Source organism: Mus musculus, chromosome 1 (assembly GCF_000001635.26).
Source record: "Mus musculus strain C57BL/6J chromosome 1, GRCm38.p6 C57BL/6J".
NCBI lineage: Eukaryota > Metazoa > Chordata > Mammalia > Rodentia > Muridae > Mus > Mus musculus.
Window position 1 is genome coordinate 82,511,006 of NC_000067.6, and position 22,590 is coordinate 82,533,595.

Below are 22,590 nucleotides of genomic sequence, written 5' to 3' on the forward strand. Positions count from 1 at the left end.
CCCAGTTCTGCTGATAGAGGCTAACAGAATCACCGAGAGGTACAAGCTCTAACCAGAGACAACTATAAAAACTAACTCCAGAGATTACCAGATGGCAAAAGGCAAACATAAGAATCTTACTAACAGAAACCAAGACCACTCATCATCATCAGAACGCAGCACTCCCAACTCACCCAGCCCTGGGCACCCTAACACCCGAAAAGCTAGACCCAGATTTAAAAGTATATCTCATGATGATGGTAGAGGACAGCAAGAAGGACTTTAATAACTCACTTAAAGAAATACAGGAGAACACTGCTAAAGAGTTACAAGTCCTTATGGAAAAACAGGAAAACACAACCAAACACGTAGAAGTCCTTAAAGAAAAACAGGAAAACACATCCAAACAGGTGATGAAAATGAACAAAACCATACTAGACCTAAAAAGGGAAGTAGACACAATGAAGAAAACCCAAAGTGAAGCAATGCTGGAGATAGAAAACCTAGGAAAGAAATCTGGAACCATAGATGTGAGCATCAGCAACAGAATACAAGAGATGGAAGAGAGAATTTCAGGTGCAGAAGATTCCATAGAGAACATCGGTACAACAATCAAAGAAAATGCAAAATGCAAAAAGATCCTAACACAAAACATCCAGGTAATCCAGGACACAATGAGAAGACCAAACTTACGGATAATAGGAATTGATGAGAATGAAGATTTTCAACTTAAAGGGCCAGCTAATATCTTCAACAAAATAATAGAAGAAAACTTCCCAAACATAAAGAAAGAGATGCCCATGAACATACAAGAAGGCTACAGAACTCCAAATAGACTGGACCAGAAAAGAAATTCCTCCTGACACATAATAATCAGAACAACAAATGCACTAAATAAAGATAGAATATTAAAAGCAGTAAGGGAAAAAGGTCAAGTAACATATAAAGGCAGGCCTATCAGAATTACACCAGACGTTTCACCAGAGACTATGAAAGCCAGAAGATCCTGGACAGATGTTATACAGACACTAAGAGAACACAAATGCCAGCCCAGGCTACTATACCCAGCCAAACTTTCAATTACCATAGATGGAGAAAACAAAGTATTCCAAGACAAAACCAAATTCACACATTATCTTTCCACGAATCCAGCCCTTCAAAGGACAATAACAGAACAAACAAACAAACAAACAAACAAAAAAAACAATACAAGGACGGAAACCATGTCCTAGAAAAAGCAAGAAAGTAATCCTTCAACAAAACTAAAAGAAGACAGCCACAAGAACAGAATGCCAACTCTAACAACAAAAATAATAGGAAGTAACAATTACTTTTCTTAATATCAATGGACTCAATTCCCCAATAAAAAGACATAGACTAACAGACTGGCTACACAAACAGGACCCAACATTTTGCTGCTTACAAAAAACCCATCTCAGGGAAAAAGACACTACCTCAGAGTGAAAGGCTGGAAAACAATTTTCCAAGCAAATGGTCTGAAGAAACAAGCTGGAGTAGCCATTCTAATATCTAATAAAATCGACTTCCAACCCAAAGTTATCAAAAAAGACAAGGAGGGAAACTTCATACTCATCAGAGGTAAAATCTTCCAAGAGGAACTCTCAATTCTGAATATCTATGCTCCAAATGCCAGGGCAGCCACATTTATTAAAGAACCTTTAGTAAAGCTCAAAGCACACATTGCACCTCACACAATAATAGTGGGAGACTTAAACACACCACTTTCATCAATGGACAGATCATGGAAAAAGAAACTAAACAAGGACACAGTGAAGCTAACAGAAGGTATTTAACAAATGGATTTAACAGATATATACAGAATATTTTATCCTAAAACAAAAGGATATACCTTCTTCTCAGCACCTTATGGTACCTTCTCCAAAACTGACCATATAATTGGTCGCAAAACAGGCCTCAACAGATACAAAAATATTGAAATTGTCCCATGCATCCTATCAGATCACCATGGACTAAGGCTGATCTTCAATAACAACATAAATAACAGAAAGCCAACATTCACGTGGAAACTGAACAACACTCTTCTCGATGATACCTTGGTCAAGGAAGGAATAAAGAAAGGAATTAAAGCCTTTTTAGAGTTTAATGAAAATGAAGCAACAACATACCCAAACTTATGGGACAGAATGAAAGCATTTCTAAGAGGAAAACTCATAGCTCTGAGTGCCTCCAAAAAGAAACTAGAGAAAGCACACACTAGCAGCTTGACAACATACCTAACAGTTCTAGAACAAAAGGAAGCAAATTCACCCAAGAGGAGTAGATAGCAGGATATAATCAAACTCAGGGGAAAAATCAACCAGGTGGAAACAAGAAGAACTATTCAAAGAATCAACCAAACGAGGAGTTGGTTCTTTGAGAAAATCAACATGATTGACAAACCCTTAGCCAGACTCACTAGAGGGCACAGGGTCAGCTTTCTGATTGGCAAAATCAGAAATGAAAAGGGAGACATAACAACAGATCCTGAAGAAATCCAAAACACCATCAGATCCTTCTACAAAAGGCTATACTCAACAAAACTGGAAAACCTGGATGAAATGGACAAATTTCTAGACAGATACCAGGTAACAAAGTTAAATCAGGATCAAAGTTAAGGATCTCTACAGTCCTATATCCCCTAAAGAAATAGAAGCAGTTGTTAATAGTCTCCCAACAACAACAACAAAAATAAAAGCCCAGGATCAGATGGGTTTAGTGCAGAGTTCTATCAGACCTTCAAAGAAGATCTAATTCCAGTTCTTCACAAATTATTCCACAATATAGAAGCAGAAGGTACTCTACCCAATTCATTCTATGAAGCCACAATTACTCTGATACCTAAACCACAGAAAGACCCAACAAAGATAGAGAACTTCACACCAATTTCCCTTGTGAATATGGATGCAAAAATACTCAATAAAATTCTCCCTAACCAAATCCAAGAACACATCAAAACAATCATCCATCCTGACCAAGTAGGTTTCATTCCAGGGATGCAGGGATGGTTTAATATACGGAAATCCATCAACATAATCCATTATATAAACAAACTCAAGGAAAAAAACCACATGATCATCTCGTTAGATGCTGAGAAAGCATTTGACAAAATCCCAAACCCATTCATGATAAAAGTTTTGGAAAGATCAGGAATTCAAGGCCCATACCTAAACATGATAAAAGCAATCTACAGCAAATCAGTAGCCAACATCAAAGTAAATGGTGAGAAGCTTGAAGCAATCCCACTAAAATCAGGGACTAGACAAGACTGCCCACTTTCTCCCTACCTATTCAACATTGTACTTGAAGTCTTAGCCAGAGCAATTCGACAACAAAAGGAGATCAAGGGGATACAAATTGGAAAGGAAGAAGTCAAAATATCACTTTTTGCAGATGATATGGTAGTATATATAAGTGACCCTAAAAATTCCACCAGAGAACTCCTAAACCTGATAAACAGCTTCGGTGAAGTAGCTGGATATAAAATTAACTCAAACAAGTCAATGGCCTTTCTCTACACAAAGGATAAACAGGCTGAGAAAGAAATTAGGGAAACAACACCCTTCTCAATAGTCACAAATAATATAAAATACCTTGGCATGACTCTAACTAAGGAAGTGAACGATCTGTATGATAAGAATACCAAGTCTCTGAAGAAAGAAATTAAAGAAGATCTCAGAAGATGGAAAGATCTCCCATGTTCATGGATTGGTAGGATCAATATAATAAAAATGGCTATCTTGCCAAAAGCTATCTACAGGTGCAATGCAATCCCCATCAAAATTCCAACTCATTTCTTCAATGAATTAGAAAGAGCAATCTGCAAATTCATCTGGAATAACAAAAAAACCTAGGATAGCAAAAACTCTTCTCAAGGATAAAAGAACCTCTGGGAGAATCACCATGCCTGACCTAAAGTTGTACTACAGAGCAATTGTGATAGAAAAAAAAAACTGCATGGTACGATGGTACTGGTATAGTGACAGACAAGTAGACCAATGGAATAGAATTGAAGACCCAGAAATGAACCCACACACCTATGGTCACTTGATCTGTGACAAGGGAGCTAAAACCATCCAGTGGAAAAATAACATCATTTTCAACAAATGGTGCTGGCACAACTGGCGGTTATCATGCAGAAGAATGCAAATTGATACATTCCTTTCTCCTTGTACTAAGGTCAAATCTATGTGGATCAAGGAACTCCACATAAAACCAGAGACAGTGAAACTTATAGAGGAGAAAGTGGGGAAAAGCCTCAAAGATATGGGCACAGGGGGAAAATTCCTGAATAGAACAGCAATGGCTTGTGCTGTAAGATCGAGAATCGACAAATGGGACCTCATAAAATTGCAAAGCTTCTGTAAGGCAAAAGACACTGTCAATAAGACATAAAGGCCACCAATAGATTGGGAAAGGATCTTTACCTATCCTAAACCAGATATGGGACTAATATCCAATATATATAAAGAAAGGTGGACTCCAGAAAATCAAATAACCCCATTAAAAAATGGGGCTCAGAACTGAACAAAGAATTCTCACCCGAGGAATACCGAATGGCTGAGAAGCACCTGAAAAAATGTTCAGCATCCTTAGTCATCAGGGAAATGCAAATCAAAACAACCCTGAGATTCCACCTCACACCAGTCAGAATGGCTCAGATCAAAAATTCAGGTGACAGCAGATGCTGGTGAGGATGTGGTGAAACAGGAACACTCCTCCATTGTTGGTGGGATTGCAAGCTTGTACAACCACTCTGGAAATCAGTCTGGCAGTTCCTCAGAAAATTGGACATAGTACTACCAGAGGATCCCACAATACCTCTCCTGGGCATATATCCAGAAGATGTCCCAACCAGTAAGAAGGACACATATTCCACTATGTTCATAGCAGCCTTATTTATAATAGCCAGACGCTGGAAAGAACCCAGATGCCCTCAACAGAGGCATGGATACAGAAAATGTGGTACATTTACACAATGGAGTACTACTCAGCTATTAAAAGGAATGAATTTATGAAATTCCTAGGCATATGGATGGACCTAGAGGGCATCATCCTGAGTGAGGTAACCCAATCAAAAATGAATTCACATGATATGTACTCACTGATAAGTGGATATTAGCCCAGAAACTTAGAATACCCAAGTTATAAGATACAAATTGAAAAACACATGAAACTCTAAAAGAATGAAGACCAAAGTGCGCACACTTTACCCCCTTCTTAGAATTGGGAACAAAATACCCATGGAAGGAGTTACAGAAACAAAGTTTGGAGCTGAGACGAAAGGATGGACCATCTAGAGACTGCCATACCCAGGGATCTATCCCATAATCAGCCTCCAAACGCTGACACCATTGCATACACTAGCAAGATTTTGCTGAAAGAACCCTGATATAGCTGTCTCTTGTGAGGCCTTTTTTGGGTCTAGTAAACACAGAAATGGATGCTCACAGTCAGCTATTGGATGGATCACAGGTCCCCCAATGGAGGAGCTAGAGAAAGTATCCAAGGAGTTAAAGGCATCTGCAACCCTATAGCTGGATCAACAATATGAACTAACCCGTACCCCCAGGAACTCATGTCTCTAGCTGCATATGTATCAGAAGATGGCCTAGTTGGCCATCAGTGGAAAGAGAGGCCCATTGGTCTTGCAAACTTTATATGCCTAAGTACAGGGGAATGGTAGGGCCTAGAAGTGGGAGTGGGGGGAGAGAGTGGGGTGGGGAGGGCATGGGGGACTTTTGGGATAGCATTGGAAATGTGAATGAAGAAAATACCTAATTAAAAAAAAAAAAGAAAGAAAGAAAATCCTGAGAAGAGAGATATCCAAACTAGGATTTTATACTCAGCGAAACTATCCATCAAACAACACAGTAGAACAAATTTATTTTCAGATAAGTGTGATTCTCCTGTTTCTCTCTCATATTTCTAGTTTTTTTCCTTGAAGTCTTGTATGGCAGTAAACTATTGAAAAAAATATAACTAGTAGAAAGTAAATAGCCAGAGAGATACAGAAGGAATAACAAACTCATGTTTAGTCCTACTCTTTTCACAGTACCAACTAAGTGGAATCAGCTTACATATCAATCAACACATAAATGGATCATGAACATGTGGTTTATATATTCAATGGAATTTTATTCCATGTTTAAGAACAATGAAATTATGAAATTTGCAGTCAAATGGATAGAACTAGAAAATATAATACTGTGGTAATGGAGGCTCCGGAAGACAAATGTGGTGTTTTCTCTCATATGTAGATTCTAACTTCTAAAGGTTAAACATGTATATTCAAGTGAGAAGAGATGAGAGAAAGAGAGAGAGAGAGACAGATAGGCAGACAGAGACAGAGACAGAAACAGAAACAGAGAGGAGAGAAGTTCATGAGAAGGGGAAAGATGCTTAAAGGCAACAGTTCTTTCAAGGTCAATGACCATTTTAAAGGGTTGCATATCAGATATTTACATTACAATTCATAACAGTGTCAAAATTAGAGTTATGAAGTAGCAACAAAATAACTTCATGGTTAGAGGTCACCCCAACATGAGAAACTGTATTAAAGGGTCTCAGCATTAGGAAGGTTGAGAACAATTGCTTTAAAGGAAGGCATGGGATGGACAAAGGAATACATGAGGTGTGAAAAGAAAAAGGGAGTTATTGTGGGGAAGATCAGAGCGTGGAAAGCAGAAGTGGGAAAGGAGGCCAAGGACGTCAATCACTTGTACATTTTTATCATTGTTTCTATAACAGTGTATTTAAATGCGATCAGATATTATAAAAATAATTTTAAAATAACAATGAATGAAAAACTCCAAGTATCTCAGCAATGAGCCAAAAAGTGCAGCCTTACTAATTTGAAAAGTCAAAAAGCTCCAGGAAACATTTGTTTTAAAAGTAACACCAATGCTGGGCAGTGGTGGTGCAGGCCTTTAATCCCAGCACTTGGGAGGCAGAGGCAGGCAGATCTCTGAATTGGATGCTAACCTAGTCTACAGAGTGAGTTCTAGGACAACCAGGGCTACATAAGGAAACATGGTCTCAGAAAACAAAACAATACAAAACAAGTAACATTTTAAAGCTATGAGTTAGAATATATAATGATGACAGATACAAAATTCTGGAAGCTTTGAGGTTAATTTCAAATGACTAAATTAAAAGCCAGTCAAACACAGAAGGGGACGGACACACACACACACACACACACACACAGAGAGAGAGAGAGAGAGAGATTGAGAGAGAGAGAGAGAGAGAGAGAGAGAGAGAGAGAGAGTTATCCAAATGTTGTTATAAAAAATAATAAATGTATGACTATGGGCCAAACTTGTGGGTAGCACTTTTAAACCATTCTATGGAAACACTGGATATTTCCATAACCCTAATTATGAGAGTATCACTCCCAGTAGGCAGTGGGACTGAAACAATGTGTACATACAGAGTGGGATGTGGGAGTCTCTGTAGGAGTCAAAAGCCAATGAGCAAGGCAAAAAGCTTAGCAACAGAAGCACACGTGCTGGATGGCAATGCAGAACTATCCGAGGGTCCAGCTACGTGTGTGCAGACAGTGGTCCCTGAGGAGGACTGAACAGAAGACACAGCCTCACACCTCTTTGAAGAACAGTTTGACTTTTGAACCAAGCCTATATACAAATCCAAAAAAATAAAAAATAAGACCTATGTTGACAAAACAAAAACCTCACAATTTATGAACTTGGGTCATTCATGCTTAAACTCACAATAAATTGCACATATTTTAACTGATTGTTCAACATCATTTTTCATATTTATAAAAAGAATCTTAATAGGACTAACCTGACTAATGAAATATTATGTAAGTTTTTAAGTACTTAGAAACTATACTTTCTAAATAAACCTGTAATTATGAATTGCAGCATAAGAGCTAATAATGATAAAGGAGGAACATTTTACCATCTGATCCAGGGGGCCCCTCTGGTCCTGGTGCGCCAGGCAGGCCGGGTAGCCCTGGCTTCCCAGGTTTTCCTGGGGCACAGTCGAGTCTTCCAGGAACCCCAGCTTCTCCTGGAAATCCTGGAGGACCAGGAACCCCTGGTGGTCCAGGAGGTCCCATCATGCCTACAAGGAAAATTAAGGGTGGAAATTACCCATGTTCTCAAGAGTATATGTTTCGGTAGAAGTTACAATCAGCACATTTAGAGGAAAATGTCTGGAAATGGGCATCACACCGTAAAACAAGCCAGACACAGAGAGAATCACCCCGTGACCTCACTTACATGTGGACTCTAACTCAATCAAACTCAGACAGGAGAGCAGAATGGCCGTTGTTGGGGAAGAAGGAAGTAAGGAGTAGAGAGGTGATGAACCAAGGGACAGGACTTCCGGTGAGCTGAATAAATCCTGGAGAGCCTCTATACAGCATGCAGAGCAGACGGTAGTGAACAAGCCACATTGCGTACCGGAAATCACTGAGAGGAGAGACCTTTTTTTTTTTTTTAGTTCCTGGGTCTGGGTTACTATATTCAACATTATGTTTACTAGGTCCATTCCTTCACAGAAACATCTCATTGGCAATTTGATGACACTTATATTAATCTTTTAGATTTCTTAGGGAAGTATGGAGATTTTGGCAATATTAATTCTTCCAATCCACGAGCGTGGTATCTTTCCACATTATACTATATTCTTCAATTTCTTTTTTTTTTAATCTTTTGAATTTTTATTGCATTCATTTTAAGTTTTTTTGTTTGTTTTTTGCTTTTTTTTTCTTTACTTATTCATGTGACATCCGGCTCACTGCCCACCTCCTGGTCACCCTCTCCCACAATTCTTCCCCCACCCACTTTCAAAGAAGGGAGATCTTAAGTAAAATCCTCCTTCCATACACGTGCAGGTACACGTGCACACAAACCAATAGTGAGGGTGCAGGCATGGCCAGTGCATTTATCTACTAGACTCTGGTAATCACCTGGCCATGTGCAGGGCATCGAGTTGTATACTTTATACAGACACAATTTTAGGTGAACAGCTAGTCAACAAAGCTTCAGAGTGAGAGAGAGGAGGAGCGGCTTGGGAAATGCAGGCAGAAGGATCACTGATTGAGGCTAGCCTGGACTACATAGAGTATATTGCCAAAGGAAAAACAGACCAAAAGCCCTGCTTTTTCACAAGGCTGATTGCTAATTAGAAAGCAGGAGCCATGCCAGAATAATCCCAGTAAATTGCATTAGAGTAAAAAAAGAGACTGATACAGATACAACAACAACAAAAATACTTGAGACAGGAGAGATGGCTCAGTGTTTAAGAACACTTGATGCTCTTCCAAATGACCAGAGTTTAGTTCCTAGCACCCACATCAAGTAGCTCACCAAAGCCTGTAACTCCAGATCCAGGGAGCCAATGCCCTCTTCTGGCCTCTGAGAGCATCAGTTCACACACACACACACACACACACACACACACACACACACACACACACACACACACACATACACACACATACACACACATACACACACACACACTCACACACACACACACACTCACATAGAAATAAACGATAAAAATCTTTTAAAACTTGACTCTCCCATACACCAACAGGCATTGCTGCCTTTGAAAGAAGTTGCAAGTGCAAGCCCACAAGAACTAGGGATCATGTTTTCTTACCTTTCTCCCATTCTTTAGGTTTACTCGGACCAACATATTTCACTTGTTGTATTCTCCAATCATTCCATTTTACTAAACTCATAAAATTAATCCACACAAACCTATTGGAACATCTATTAGACAAAATATCTGCTCTCTTAATCACTTACGAAGGATAAATCTTTTATTTTTAAAAGTCTTCTAGGCACACACACAATGACTGTGTGTTTAACTAATGTCTGCTGGATTGCAGTGATCACTCTACTATGTACAGCAATGGTAGAGCAGGCACAGATAGTGTCAGTAGTCGTAATGAGAGCTCACACACTGATTCTTTACTGCCCATCAGGTTGGATCCCAAATCCTTTACACATACCACATCTTCCAATCCTAACAGGACCCCATCTTATAGATGGGAAAACCGAGGTACAGAGAGGCACAGTAAATGTCCAGGACAACACAGTTTGTAAAGACTATCGACTGGAAATAGTTCACTTTCTTCCACTACACTATGTAACAAGTCTTGATTCAATTGTGAGTGTCTGACTCTGAAGCCCACTTATCCCATGCAAGATACAGTGGGTAATTAAAGAGAACAATCTGTATACACTGGTATACTGACAGCAAAGGAAAACGTCTCTGTGACTTGGATATCATCTATCTTCCCACCCTTCCTGACCTGCCAGAACTCACCACAGACACTGGATAGCCCAGGTACTATTTGTTGCTTTGTCCCATACCAGGAGCAATACCTAACCCTGTTCAACAGAGGCACTGGGCTAGAATGTATACATCTAGCTTGGCCACCCAACAGAATCAAGTAAATGGGCTAGTATTAACTTGTTTATTTTTTCAGGTTAAAAGAATGGAATAGAAAATAGGGTATGAGCCGGGCAGTGGTGGCGCACGCCTTTAATCCCAGCACTTGAGAGGCAGAGGCAGGTGGATTTCTAAGTTCAAGGCCAGCCTGGTCTACAGAGTGAGTTCCAGGACAGCCTGGACTTGAAACCACCCCCAAAAAAGAAAGAAGAAAAAACGAAAATAGAGTATGTCATATCTCAAAAATTATCCTATAAAGTCTGAATTTTAACCAGTGTGGGTATGTATATACACTTATGTAATGCAATATGAATACAATGCAAAATAAAATGTCTACTATGGCCCATATTCAGATTTAAAAGTCCTTGGGTTTACTGGATTGTGTTACTTCGTGTCTCAAGTGAGGGGAGCCATATGCAGGTATGTGTGTATGCACATGGAGGCCAGAGCTCAGCTGCAGGATATGCCCATCTTCTTTTATGAGACAGGGTCCTTCAGTGGCCTGGAAGTCACCAATTTGGCAAGGTTGTCTGGCCACTGAGCCCCAGGGATCAGCCTGTCTCTGTGTCACCAGCCCTGGGATTCTACGAGTGCACCTCCACACCTGAGTAGGATCTGGGGAATTGAACTCAGCCCTCTTGCTTGTGTGAGAAGCAATTTCCTGACTGAGCCATCTTCCAAGCACAGGATCAATTTATTTTTTTCAAAAGGAATTAAGAGCATCCCTGTATGTTTGAATATGTTGTTCCCAGTGGGTTATTTCAATCCACTGAAGATATGATTTTATTATAAACAAGCCCCAACTAGAAAGCTAAGACTGGAGTTCAATGTTTTCTGACCAAGAGAATATTTTCCCTGGCTTAGATAAACCTGGATTTTTTTAAACTCCCGACTGCAGCCTCCTTCTGTCTGACTGATCCTGACCAGGAATTTTGGCATTGCTGTTGTCAGACCCTAAAAAAGGAAGAAGCTAGTTTTGTGGAGCAGTGAACATGAATTTGGTAGCTAGTGGTTGTGTAGCTTACCAAACTTTTTCACTTCGCAGATTAATACAAGAGACACGGGCTGGGCAAAACGTTTACTCAAGTCTGGTCTTCTGGGTTCACAAAATAGAAAAAGGTTCCAACCCCCCTATTCCTGATCTCACTGGAATATTGACCGGCACAGCTCCCAAAGGGGTCCTTGGTCCTAATGGCCACAAAATGCTTCCCTAGGCTTCTGTCAAATAACCTTGGCTTTCCTTGATTTCCCTTTTCTATGGGTGGAGGAGGAAGAGCCTTTCACATTAAGTAAGGCTGTATGAAAGGTTTTTTTTTTTAAATCATTGTGTTTATTTATACATCTCACATAGAATATTAGAACCTGGGTACATAGATGGAATTTTGCAAATAGATATCAACTGAGAGAATCTTCCAGAACAACTAAGTACAACTGATACTTCAGTCCTAGCAAAAAGTTTCAGATCTTTTCTGCAAGTGCAAATCTGATAGAAAGTCTGTCACACAAATGCTTGCTTTATGACAGTTCTGATTGATCAAGATAGTATGAGTATGTGCCTCTGTGTGTGTGTGTGTGTGTGTGTGTGTGTGTGTGTGTGTGTGTGTGTGTGTGTGTGTGCATACCTGTGTAAAAATGAGCTTATATCCCTCCCCTTGGTTGGTTTGAATTTGAACACATTAGAAATCCAGGGCTGTTGCTGTGACAGTAGAGCTTAGTGCTGGGGTCCTGGAGAGGACACAGGTATCTGTCTTTCCTAAACACTCTTAAGGACACTTCCTGATTTGCTAGAATTGAGGATTTCAGCTGGTATGTGTGGTAGAATTTTCCCCTAATGAATAAAGATTATAAGGGACCAATCACTGGGCAAGAGGAGGACTTCTGGATCGAGGAGAGGAGGCAGGAGAAAGGAGCCTCGCTTTTGGACTGCAGAGAGCATGGATGCACAATGTAGGTAGCCGGAGGCCGTCCATTCCAGTGGTGGATCCATTAGGATCCGACACTGGAGAATTTCTAACATAAAACTTATGATGCTAGGTTCTGCATCCAGCGACTGTGTTACCTGTTGATTCTAAACTAAGATTGTGTAGTGTTTTCATTCACACAGCAACTCAACTGGGTTCCAGAGAGAAAGAAGCATAGGTGTGCAAGAGTACACCCAGCCAGCCTTGAGAATTCGGAAGCATGGGGAGGGCATGGCAACAGCCAACCATGGGAGCTAAGTGAGCTGGGTAGAGAGAGCGATTTCGGAGCTGAGTCAGAGAGTCTGCCAGGCTGAGAACAGGTCGGCCTGTCTGCCAGTGCCTCGCCGGTCCTAGCGTGGGTTGCTTTTTTTATATATCTATATATTTCATGCAATGGGTATGCATAGGTACAATGCAGCATATTCACTGTAACACATGGTACATTCATACCTGGACAAGTTTCCCCTGGTCTGCCTGGGGGCCCTGGAGGACCTGGTAATCCAACATCTCCAATCTCCCCATAGTAGCCAGGGGGTCCTGGGTCCCCTGGAACACCTGACAAAGGTAACAACAGATGTAATAAGGCAAATGTATACACACATCTTAAAACTCAGGAATTTTTGTGAGTCTTGGTACAGTCTAAGTAGGAGACACTTGAACTTTCTTGGCACATTTTAAATGGGAGATGTCAGACTAGGGCCCCTTTGTCTCTCCTCTGCAGACACACAAGCCTTGAGCATAATTCTCTGACATTGATTTAAGCTTCTTCTTTTACAAGCATCTTGGGAGATATTAGTCAAATGACTTCACACTTTTTTTTTTAACAGTTAAAGAAAAACTACTTTCTGAAAGGCTCTCCTTGCATATTAAACAACATTTTCACAGTAACTGTTATGGCTTGAAGCTGAAGTGTCCCTCATGAGTGTGAACACTCCAGCTCGGCTTGGTGTCACTGGTTTGAAGGTTACTAAGTCTTGAAGAAGTGAGGCCAGGCTGAGTGGTGGTGGTAGACACACCTTTAATCCCAGCACTCAGTAGGCAGAGACATGTGGATCTCTGAGTTCTAGGCCAGTCTGGACTACAAAGCAAGTTTCAGGATAGTCGGGGCTACACAGAGAAACGGTGTCTCAAAAGCCCTCAGAGAGAGAGGGAGAGGGGGAGGGAGAGGGAAGGGAGAAAGAGGGGGAAGGAGAGAGGGAGAGGAGAGGGAGAGAGATGGAGGGGAAGAGAGAGACAGAGACAGAGACAGAGACAGAGACAGAGACAGAGACAGAGACCAAGGTGGTGGAAGTAAGACAACAGGGAAGGAACTTTGAAAGAAATACACAGCCTGGTTCGCTCTGCCAAAGCCTGCTCCACCCCCACCAGTTTCTTGACCACACCTTCCCTAGCATCATGGAACTATGAACCAAAATAAACCTGCCTGGGATTTTGTCACAGCAACAAGAAAAGTAGATAAATATCAATATTAATGTTTTTATCCTCCCCAGTGTGCAAGCTACAGGAATACTGGACCAAACAGGTTTTTCCAGACCTGTCTAGTCTATTTTGCTATAAATTATGGAGGAATTAGATTGAACACAAACCTTTGAGTGGTGGAGCTGGAGTCAACAAAATGCCTGGTGGTCCCGGGTACCCGCGATCTCCCAGATCCCCCTGAAATCATTCATTTATTAACTTTCCTTGGAAATAACGACACTTCCTGCCATTCAGCTAAGGTTGGAATGCCACAGGTACTTCCATAGGGGAAGGAAAGACAACTGGCTGACTAGAGAAGTCAGTCAGTCAGAGAGTTCCAGAAGGAACCAACAGGCACCTGGCCTCTCACCTACACTCACAAGTAAACAGTGGATGGACAAAGCAATAGCAAAAGAAAAATCATTAACTGAAGAGAAATTATTACAGTGTGCCCATAGTTTAAGGATCATGACAGATGCCCAGTTTCTTAAGTATACTTTGAACATAGTATCTAGCAAGGCAATCCAGCACAAATATTTATTCACCTTGTAAGAAGACCTGAAACTGCATTTCATTATGGCAGCAAAATACTGCCTCTCCTTTAATCATGTCCCCCGAGAGCAGCCGGGCTTGCCCTGAACAAGCACTGAATATCGGGTCCCAGAAGTTACAAAACAAAGGAAAACATGCTACAAAGCTACAAAAGCAGATGATCTCAATTCACATGATCCTGTGAGAGTTTTGAAACTCACATTATTATCCACTTTCAAAAGAATTGCTTCTTGAATATAAGCATAACTATGCTTCATGGTCTACTTATAATAATGGCATGAAAATATACTTCTTATACATCCTACACAGGGTGTATTAAAATAATTTTTATTGCATTACATCTATCCTCCTTTGAGAGTTACATTGTTTGGTTATTTGCAATATTCTAAAACCTTAATTTGATAACAGAATAATCTAAAAAAAAATTTTTTTCTGGCATGGCTTGTGTTTTTACCTTTGGACCAAGAAATCCGAACAGCCCAGGCTCTCCAGCTGCTCCTTGTATCCCCTACAAACAAGCACAGAGAGGCTTAAGACAGCTCACTGATTCAGGCTAACATCCTCTCACTCCCATCTAACATGAACAGCACACACTCACTGAGACTCTGGGCAGTCTCAACCACTCGTGGATAGTATCAGTTTTGTAACTCAGTTTTAAAAATCAACAACACAATCCTGTAACTCAGTGGCTTTTAGCCTCCCTAATGCTGTGACCCTTTAATACAGTTCCTCATGTGGTGACACCCTCTCCCCACCAGCCATAAAAATCATCGTCATTGCCACTTTGTAACTATAATCTTGCTACTGTTATGAGCTGTAATGTAAATATTTCTGGAGACAGAGGTTTGCCAAAGAGGTCATGACTCACAGATTGAGAACCACTGCAGATATTCATCAAGTGAAAGTGTCTGAACCGAGTGTGTAACACACACTTGTAATCCTAGCACTTAAGATGGAATGGCAATAGGATCAGGGGATCAAGGGTTCAAGACCGGCCTCAATTAGATGGTTATGTAGTGAGTTCAAGGCCAGCCTAGAGTACCTGAAACCCTATCTCAGAAAACCCAATAGGGGAGCCCAAGGGACTGGTATAGTGGTGTGGAGCATGTGTGACTCTTGCAGGGGGTTGGTGTCAGATTCCTAGAACCCATGTTAGGTGGCTCACAAATGTCGATGTCTTTTGGGCTCTGTGGGTACCTGCACTCATATATGCATATAACTGCATATATTTTTTAATTACATAAATACATGTTTAGATAAATGATATAATTTAAATTTTATAAATATATGTTTAGATAAATTGTATAAATACAGTGTAAAATATAATATGATCTATAATATATAAATTTTATAAATGTAGTATAAACATATAATTTAAATATATATAAATTAAATATATAATAAAATAAATATTTTCTAAAAACTAAAACAAACAAAAACATGGTTATTGTGTGGAATGGTTTAAATGAGAATGGCTCCCATAGACTCATAGGGAAAGCATTATTGGAGATATGGCCTTGTTGAAGTAGGTGTGGTTTTGTCACTGGGTGGGCTTGGAGGTTTCAAAGCTCTTTTCTGGATCTGCTGGGGATCTGGATATAGAATTCTCAGCTACCTCTCCAGCACCATGTCTGCCTGCATGCCACCATGCTTCCTGCCATGATGATAATGGACTAAACTTCTGAAATGTAAGCCAGTCCCAATGAAATGTTTTCCTTTTTAAGAGTTGCCACGGTCATGGTGTCTCTGCACAGCAATGAAACCCTAACTAAGACAGGGTGAAATGACTCAGTGGGTTAAGGTTCTTGCCACAAAACCTGAGGGTCTATCTCCAGAACACAAGCAGAAGAGAACAGACTCTGTCAAATTGTCCTCTGAGCTTCATGTGTATGTCTATGCACACATGAGTGTTCACGTGTGCATGTGCACACACCCTCACAGATACATCACAAATAAATAAAGTGTAGTAAAATTAATTTAAGAGCTTAAAAAAAAAGAATTCATCTGCCGTTCCAATTCCTCTCAGCATTCACAAACAACAGTACAGCTGCTCCATGGTGCTAAGAGCCCTTCGCTACTGAAAATCCATTTTTCCCTTCTGCTGGGATGTACACGTACCTTGAATCCTGGAAAACCTGGAGGCCCATGCGAACCAGGCTCACCCTAATAATTACAGAAAACCAACAAGCAGAATTCAAACACCAGGCAGGATGTTTTTAATCTTTGTTAACCTTGTTGTACTGTTATGCAGTTTGGATATGCATTAATATGCAGTGGAATAATAATGTGCCATCACGATATGCACTGATATTCAACAGAACAAGACGAGATAAACATAAAACAGGTTCCATGTACTTCTGCCACTTGCCATCCTACTTGATCTTTAGACTTATTTAAAAAATTCACGTCATTGCCAGCATTTAATTAAGACAGCGCTTGCTTTTGCTGTTTCTCCTCTTCCAATTTAAATTATTTAGCATGAAGCTTGCACTGGGTCGAATATCTTTAAAATCTACAGTGCATTCATTTGCATGGAAATGAATAGTTACTCTGGGCAACTTTAACAATAAAAAAAATGGCATAAAAGCCAATAATGGACCATTCAGTACTAAAACGAGAGTTATCTAAGCCCTACTAGAAATTGGCATCCCCAGGGATCCCACAGAGCATGCCATTACTGACAGGTGTGAGATAACATCTAGAGGCTGACACAGTGTTTCCATGCTAGGCACCCTTGCACAGACACCTACTTTATGAATAGGTTTAAACTAACCGGCACACATGCATGCCACACTGACACTGAACTAACAGGAACAGCCACAATCCTGTCACCCGCCCACCTCCCCGGCTGTCCTGTCATCTCTATGCCTGCTGTATTTAAAGGACATAAGTGGAAGGGTACACCTCAGCTCTTATGCAGAATACATTGCTGTACATGGGACATTTTTGCGTTTTAGCTCATAGGCATGCAGGCCTAGTCTCACGGGGTATGAATGAGCAGTGTTTCCAAAGCCCTGGAAGCTTAGGCTCAGGATCCTTACCCGGGGTCCTGGGAACCCAGGGATACCTTTCTCTCCTTTGATCCCGACACCAGGCGCTCCCTTTAAAGGACAACAGTGTTAGGAGGGTTTAAGGAACAACACTTGCTTAGTCTGGAAAGCAACAACAAAATAAAAAGCAAAAACATTGGCAACAGTTTAAAGAGAGCAACTTCCTTAGAATGGAGGTTTATAAGATTATAGTACAATAATGAAAAAATTCCAGTAGTAAACACTGGCTGTTAAAGTGATGGTAAAGCCACATACCACCCCCCCCCCAAAAAAAATTGGTGAAAACGTTACCTTGCGACCTGGAGGTCCTGGGGGACCAATCATTCCAGGCATTCCTTTTACACCCTAAAAATTATGATACATAATATGTTTACATAGTATTCATTGAATTCCATATGTTTCATAAATTATTTCTTTGGACAACCTGTTTCTCATTAGACTTTTTTTTTTTTTTTTTTTTTTTGTAAAAGTAAGGGGTCAAATCAGCAACTAAGACCGAAGTACATCTGTATCCCTGGTATTACTTGGGTCCATGGGAAAAGCATATGGGGCATGGAGGAGAACTATGGAACCAGATTGCAAATCCAAGGTTGGCAATATAGCCATTGAGAGAATTAGCTTGTTTTGGTAACATAGGAGAATTTAAGCCATCATTTTAAAACAACTGTAGACGATGCATCTGGCATTGGGAAGACCTGTGCTGGAGGTGGGTAGCCCAGTTAATATTTTCCCAAAGTCTATAACATATCCAGCTCTAGTCACATGCCAGCCTTTCAGTTATCAACACACAAAGCCCACCTCTGATATCAAAAGGATAACTGGACTCCCCATGATCGCTGCTGTCTGCACATTGGAACAACACTCTGAGGTACTGTGTTCTGGAGGACTTAACTCAGACTATGCTGGGTCTACCACTCAGCAGCTGAGAGAACCTGAGAACACTGTAAGGCTCTGAGCCTCATAACGGGACTGACGTGAGCGTCAGCCAATTGAGGCAGCTTTGGGAGTCACATGCCGGTCCACAGGAGCTCAGCCTTACACATGTGCAGGAAAAGCTTCCTACTAGTGCTTCACAAGGTGGCTTGGGAGGTGCCTGGGGCTTACCTTTTCTCCTTTATAGATACTCAAATCAGGCGGCTGTACCAACAGCGTGGGCCCAGGAGGACCACGCTGGCCAACTTCACCCTTTAAAGACACCAAGAAGATAGGAATTTCATTTTAACTTATGCTTTGAAGCACAGAAAACTTAAACCCACAAAAAATACAGTGTTTCCAATTCTGTGTATCCTGGATTGAAAATGAAATTCATGAAAAATGTACTATGCAATATAAAATTATATTTATTGTTTCCTGTGAAATATGGCTTGAAACAAATTTTTAAAATAAATGATCCAGAATGTTATTATCTGGGGACAACCTACTGAAGACATTTGGGGTAGTGCTTTGTAATGTTTATTTATGTATGGCACGCACACAATGTATGCACACACATACATACATGCCTGTTCATATACAAGTGAACAGTATCTTGTTAAATTCAGTTGTAAAACTATAATCAAGATAAACATTATACATCTGTAACCTAAGCAAATAAGATGTTGAGGCAGGAGAATCACAAGTTTGAAGCTTGGACTGCCTAGTGTAGGTCTATGTTTCTGATAGATGGTATTTCTTCAGTAAGGATATCACTTCAAGTTTACTGAAAATAGTGTAACTAGGGATCCAGCTTCTGCTCAGACCAGGGAGGCTACTGAAGAGCTCAGACCCTAGGAATATTCAAGATTTTTTTCTTATACCCTCTTGGCTAACAGTGTTGATGTATTGATGGCATCATTCTGTAAATAGATGACCGAACAAATACACAAACAGCACAGGGTGAGCACTATGCACTGTTAATGATAACCATGTTTATCCTCATAGCTGAAATCCAAACACGCCTATACAGACCAACAAAACGGGAGCGTCTTCAAAACTCAGCCATGCTATCTTCTCATATTATAAAAAGTATCATGTAGTTAGCACAGTCAAATGTACAAAGAAAAGCCCAAAGAATAAATCATAAAAGATCCACAATCACATCACCCACAATACTAAGTAACAAACATAAAGGGCGCTGTTTCCATTCTTGTTATCTTATTTTTATTTTTAGATAATGACTCATATAGCCCAACGTGCCTTAAACGTGTTGTGCAGCCAAAAAGTAAAGTGGCCTTGAACTCCTGATCCTCTTACCTCTACCTCACTAATGCTGGGATTAAAGGTATGCACCACCTTGCCCAACTTTTCTAATAAAGGGAGAGGTGGGGAGTTGATCCTCTCAAGGACTGAGATTGCAAGCATGCATCCCCATGTCTGACATTCGTATTCTTTATTCTCTCTTTTACAAACTTGGTCTCTAGCTCTGTTGCTGGCCTTTATGTCTGATGTCATACCATGGACATTTCCTACATCATGAAGTCTTCCTCCATATTTCCAACTCCTGCTAAACAACTGTATTATAACTTAATTGCCATGGAACTCCATGTCAGCAGGGAACAGGTCTATCTTGCTAATGTTAACCCTAACCCTACCATGGAGTAGATGCTCAAGGGCTGTTTCTCCAGTGTTGTGAAAGAGCAGCCTACCTCCTTTGGGACATTCAGGTGAAGTCCACATAACCCACCACCTTAAATCACTTTCCTAGAGTGCCCCACCCAAGAAGCTACTTTCCTAGCCCTGGTATTATGTTTGTCAGAACTGAGATTTTACAGGCAAGGGTAAGATAATTCAGCAAACAGAAGTTATGAGCTGTGAAGTTGGACAGCGTCTATAAAGTGAACACAAATGGTCACAACGGCCTCTATTACTAGAGAAGGCACAAATCCTAACATCTGCTCTTCCACACAAGGAACCCTTACCGGCTCTCCCCTTTGTCCCTTCAGTCCAGTGGCAGGATTTCCCTGAAAGGAAAAGAAAATAAATCAAAATGCTTTTTAGTTTTAAAAATGCAACTACAAGCAATTAAGACTTTTAACCATGCAACTCATGGAGGTTTATTTAGGTGGGAAGTCTCCTAAGAGGGAATCTGTGACTGACAATAAGTGTCAGTGACCAGTTATCCTACCCGAGGGTAGGCACTCATGATGTATTAAGAACTTACCTTCAACCCAGGGCTTCCAGGATGACCTATAGGTCCCTAAATCAATAAAAAAAAAAATCAACTCTAGTCATAGTCAACAGAATGTCTCCCTTAGTCGCCCAAGTTTCAATTAGGAAAATCTTTTGATTGTAAGGTTGTTCATGCCACTGCTCTTTCTTATGAGGAAGATAAACATTTGATCTCATGTGAGTAAGGAGAAAAATCATGGTTCCCAGAGCCTGAAAAGGCTGACTAGGAAGAGGGGGATGATTGAAGAGCCAGCTAATGAGACTGCACATACAGTTAGTCAAAAGAATTGAGTTCTACACGCCTATGGCACAGTGAGGTGACAGTCAACAATTCACATTACAAAATGGCTAGCAAGGATGGTCAATGCTTCCAAGACAAAGGAATGATGGGAGTTACAGGCAATGGATGTGCTAACTATCCTGCTTTGATCACTCCATATTACCCACATGTGTCCAACTATCATGGTGTTCATATAGTTGTGTGTATGTGCAAGTAGGTGTGTGCACTCATGGGTGTAGGTGCATGTGTCTGTGATGCACGTAGAAACCAGGATCCGTCTCAGATGTCATTTCTTCTTTAGAGACAGTTATCTCCAACTGAAATCTGGGGTTCAATAATTAGACTAGGCCAACTGGTCAGGGAGGCCCAGAGTTCCACCCACGTCTTTTTCCCCAGGACTGGTATTAGAAACATGTACTGCCATGCTTGGATCTTTTTATGTGAGTTCTGGAATAGAACTCAAGACCTCAGACTCATGTGGAAAGCTATCTCTTCAGTTCTATGTATTATTATGTGTCATTCAAAAATGATAAGGACACACAGTACACTTTTAAACATGGATGGGCTATCTTTCTGTGTAGACAGTGGCTTTTTCTGGGGAACCTGTCCATCAAGATGGGTTTCTGCCAATAAAGGTGGTGTCTTAGGTTTTACTGCTATGAACAGACACCATGACCAAGGCAAGTCTTATAAAGGACAACATTTAATTGGGGCTATCTTACAGGTTCAGAGGTTCAGTCCATTATTATCAAGGTGGGAGCATGGCAGCATCTAGGCATGCATGGTGCAGGCAGAGCTGGGAGTTCTACATCTTCATCTGAAGGCTGCTAGGATGAGGGTTTTAAAACGCACACCCACAGTGACACAACTACTCCAACAAAGCCACACCTACTCCAACAGGGTCACACCTTCTAATAATGCCACTTCCTGAGACCAGCACATACAAACCATCACAGGCGGTTCTTCAGCTTGACCCAGTTTTTGCTGCACTGTTGGCTACAGAGGGGCAACGTCAGCAGCAATACTTACTGCTAGCCCTGGTGCGCCTGCATGCCCCATGGGCCCTGGTGACCCTTGTGCACCCCTAGATCCCTGAAGAGGGAGAGAGAGAGAGAGAGACAGATCAGCACATTTACTGTGAAAACCACAATCATTGCTCACAGAAAGGATGGCATGTAAGCCCAAGTAGATAGAAAACCTGTGAAACAGCCAGTCGCCCACGCAACACACACACACACACACACACACACACGGTCAGTGAGAACATCCTTAGCAGTTAGGAGCACCAGGCCAGGAAGAGTGACCACTTTGTTGTAGGGCTCCCTTCAGGTCAAGAGAACAATCAACACCTCACAAACAAATCTTGTAATAATAAAAATCACAAAGAAGAAACTACATTAGCTCTTCCCAATTTCAACACAACTTGATGCATATCAAGATGCTCATATTAGTCTTGGGCAATGTGTATATTTAAAGACATTTTTAGTTTATGCCTATAACCATTTGCCTGTACATATATATGTCGGTGTACCATGTACATACAGAAGCCAGAAGAGAGCATTGAATCCCCTAGACCTAGAGTCACAAACAGTTATGACCCTCCATGTGGGTGCTGGGAACAAAGATCAGGTCCTCTGCAAGAGCTGCGAGTCCTCTTAACCAATGAGCAATCTCTCCTTCTCCCTTATTTAAATACTAATATATTTAT

General features: G+C 40.8%; 1 protein-coding gene across 4 annotated transcripts in view; it reads right to left on the bottom strand.

Annotated features, from left to right (window-relative positions):
* Col4a4 (collagen, type IV, alpha 4) overlaps positions 1–22,590 on the bottom strand; it is a 138,616-nt gene that overhangs the window by 62,587 nt on the left and 53,439 nt on the right. For all 4 annotated transcript variants that reach the window (XM_011238652.1, NM_007735.2, XM_011238653.3 and 1 more), the window contains 11 exons: positions 21,912–21,974; positions 20,595–20,630; positions 20,353–20,394; positions 18,560–18,640; positions 17,747–17,800; positions 17,447–17,506; positions 16,524–16,568; positions 14,860–14,913; positions 13,982–14,051; positions 12,846–12,950; positions 7,924–8,088 (listed from right to left, as the gene is read on the bottom strand). In XM_011238652.1, coding sequence (XP_011236954.1) covers positions 7,924–8,088; positions 12,846–12,950; positions 13,982–14,051; positions 14,860–14,913; positions 16,524–16,568; positions 17,447–17,506; positions 17,747–17,800; positions 18,560–18,640; positions 20,353–20,394; positions 20,595–20,630; positions 21,912–21,974 — 775 coding nt within the window. The remainder of the gene's footprint in view (positions 1–7,923; positions 8,089–12,845; positions 12,951–13,981; positions 14,052–14,859; positions 14,914–16,523; positions 16,569–17,446; positions 17,507–17,746; positions 17,801–18,559; positions 18,641–20,352; positions 20,395–20,594; positions 20,631–21,911; positions 21,975–22,590) is intronic.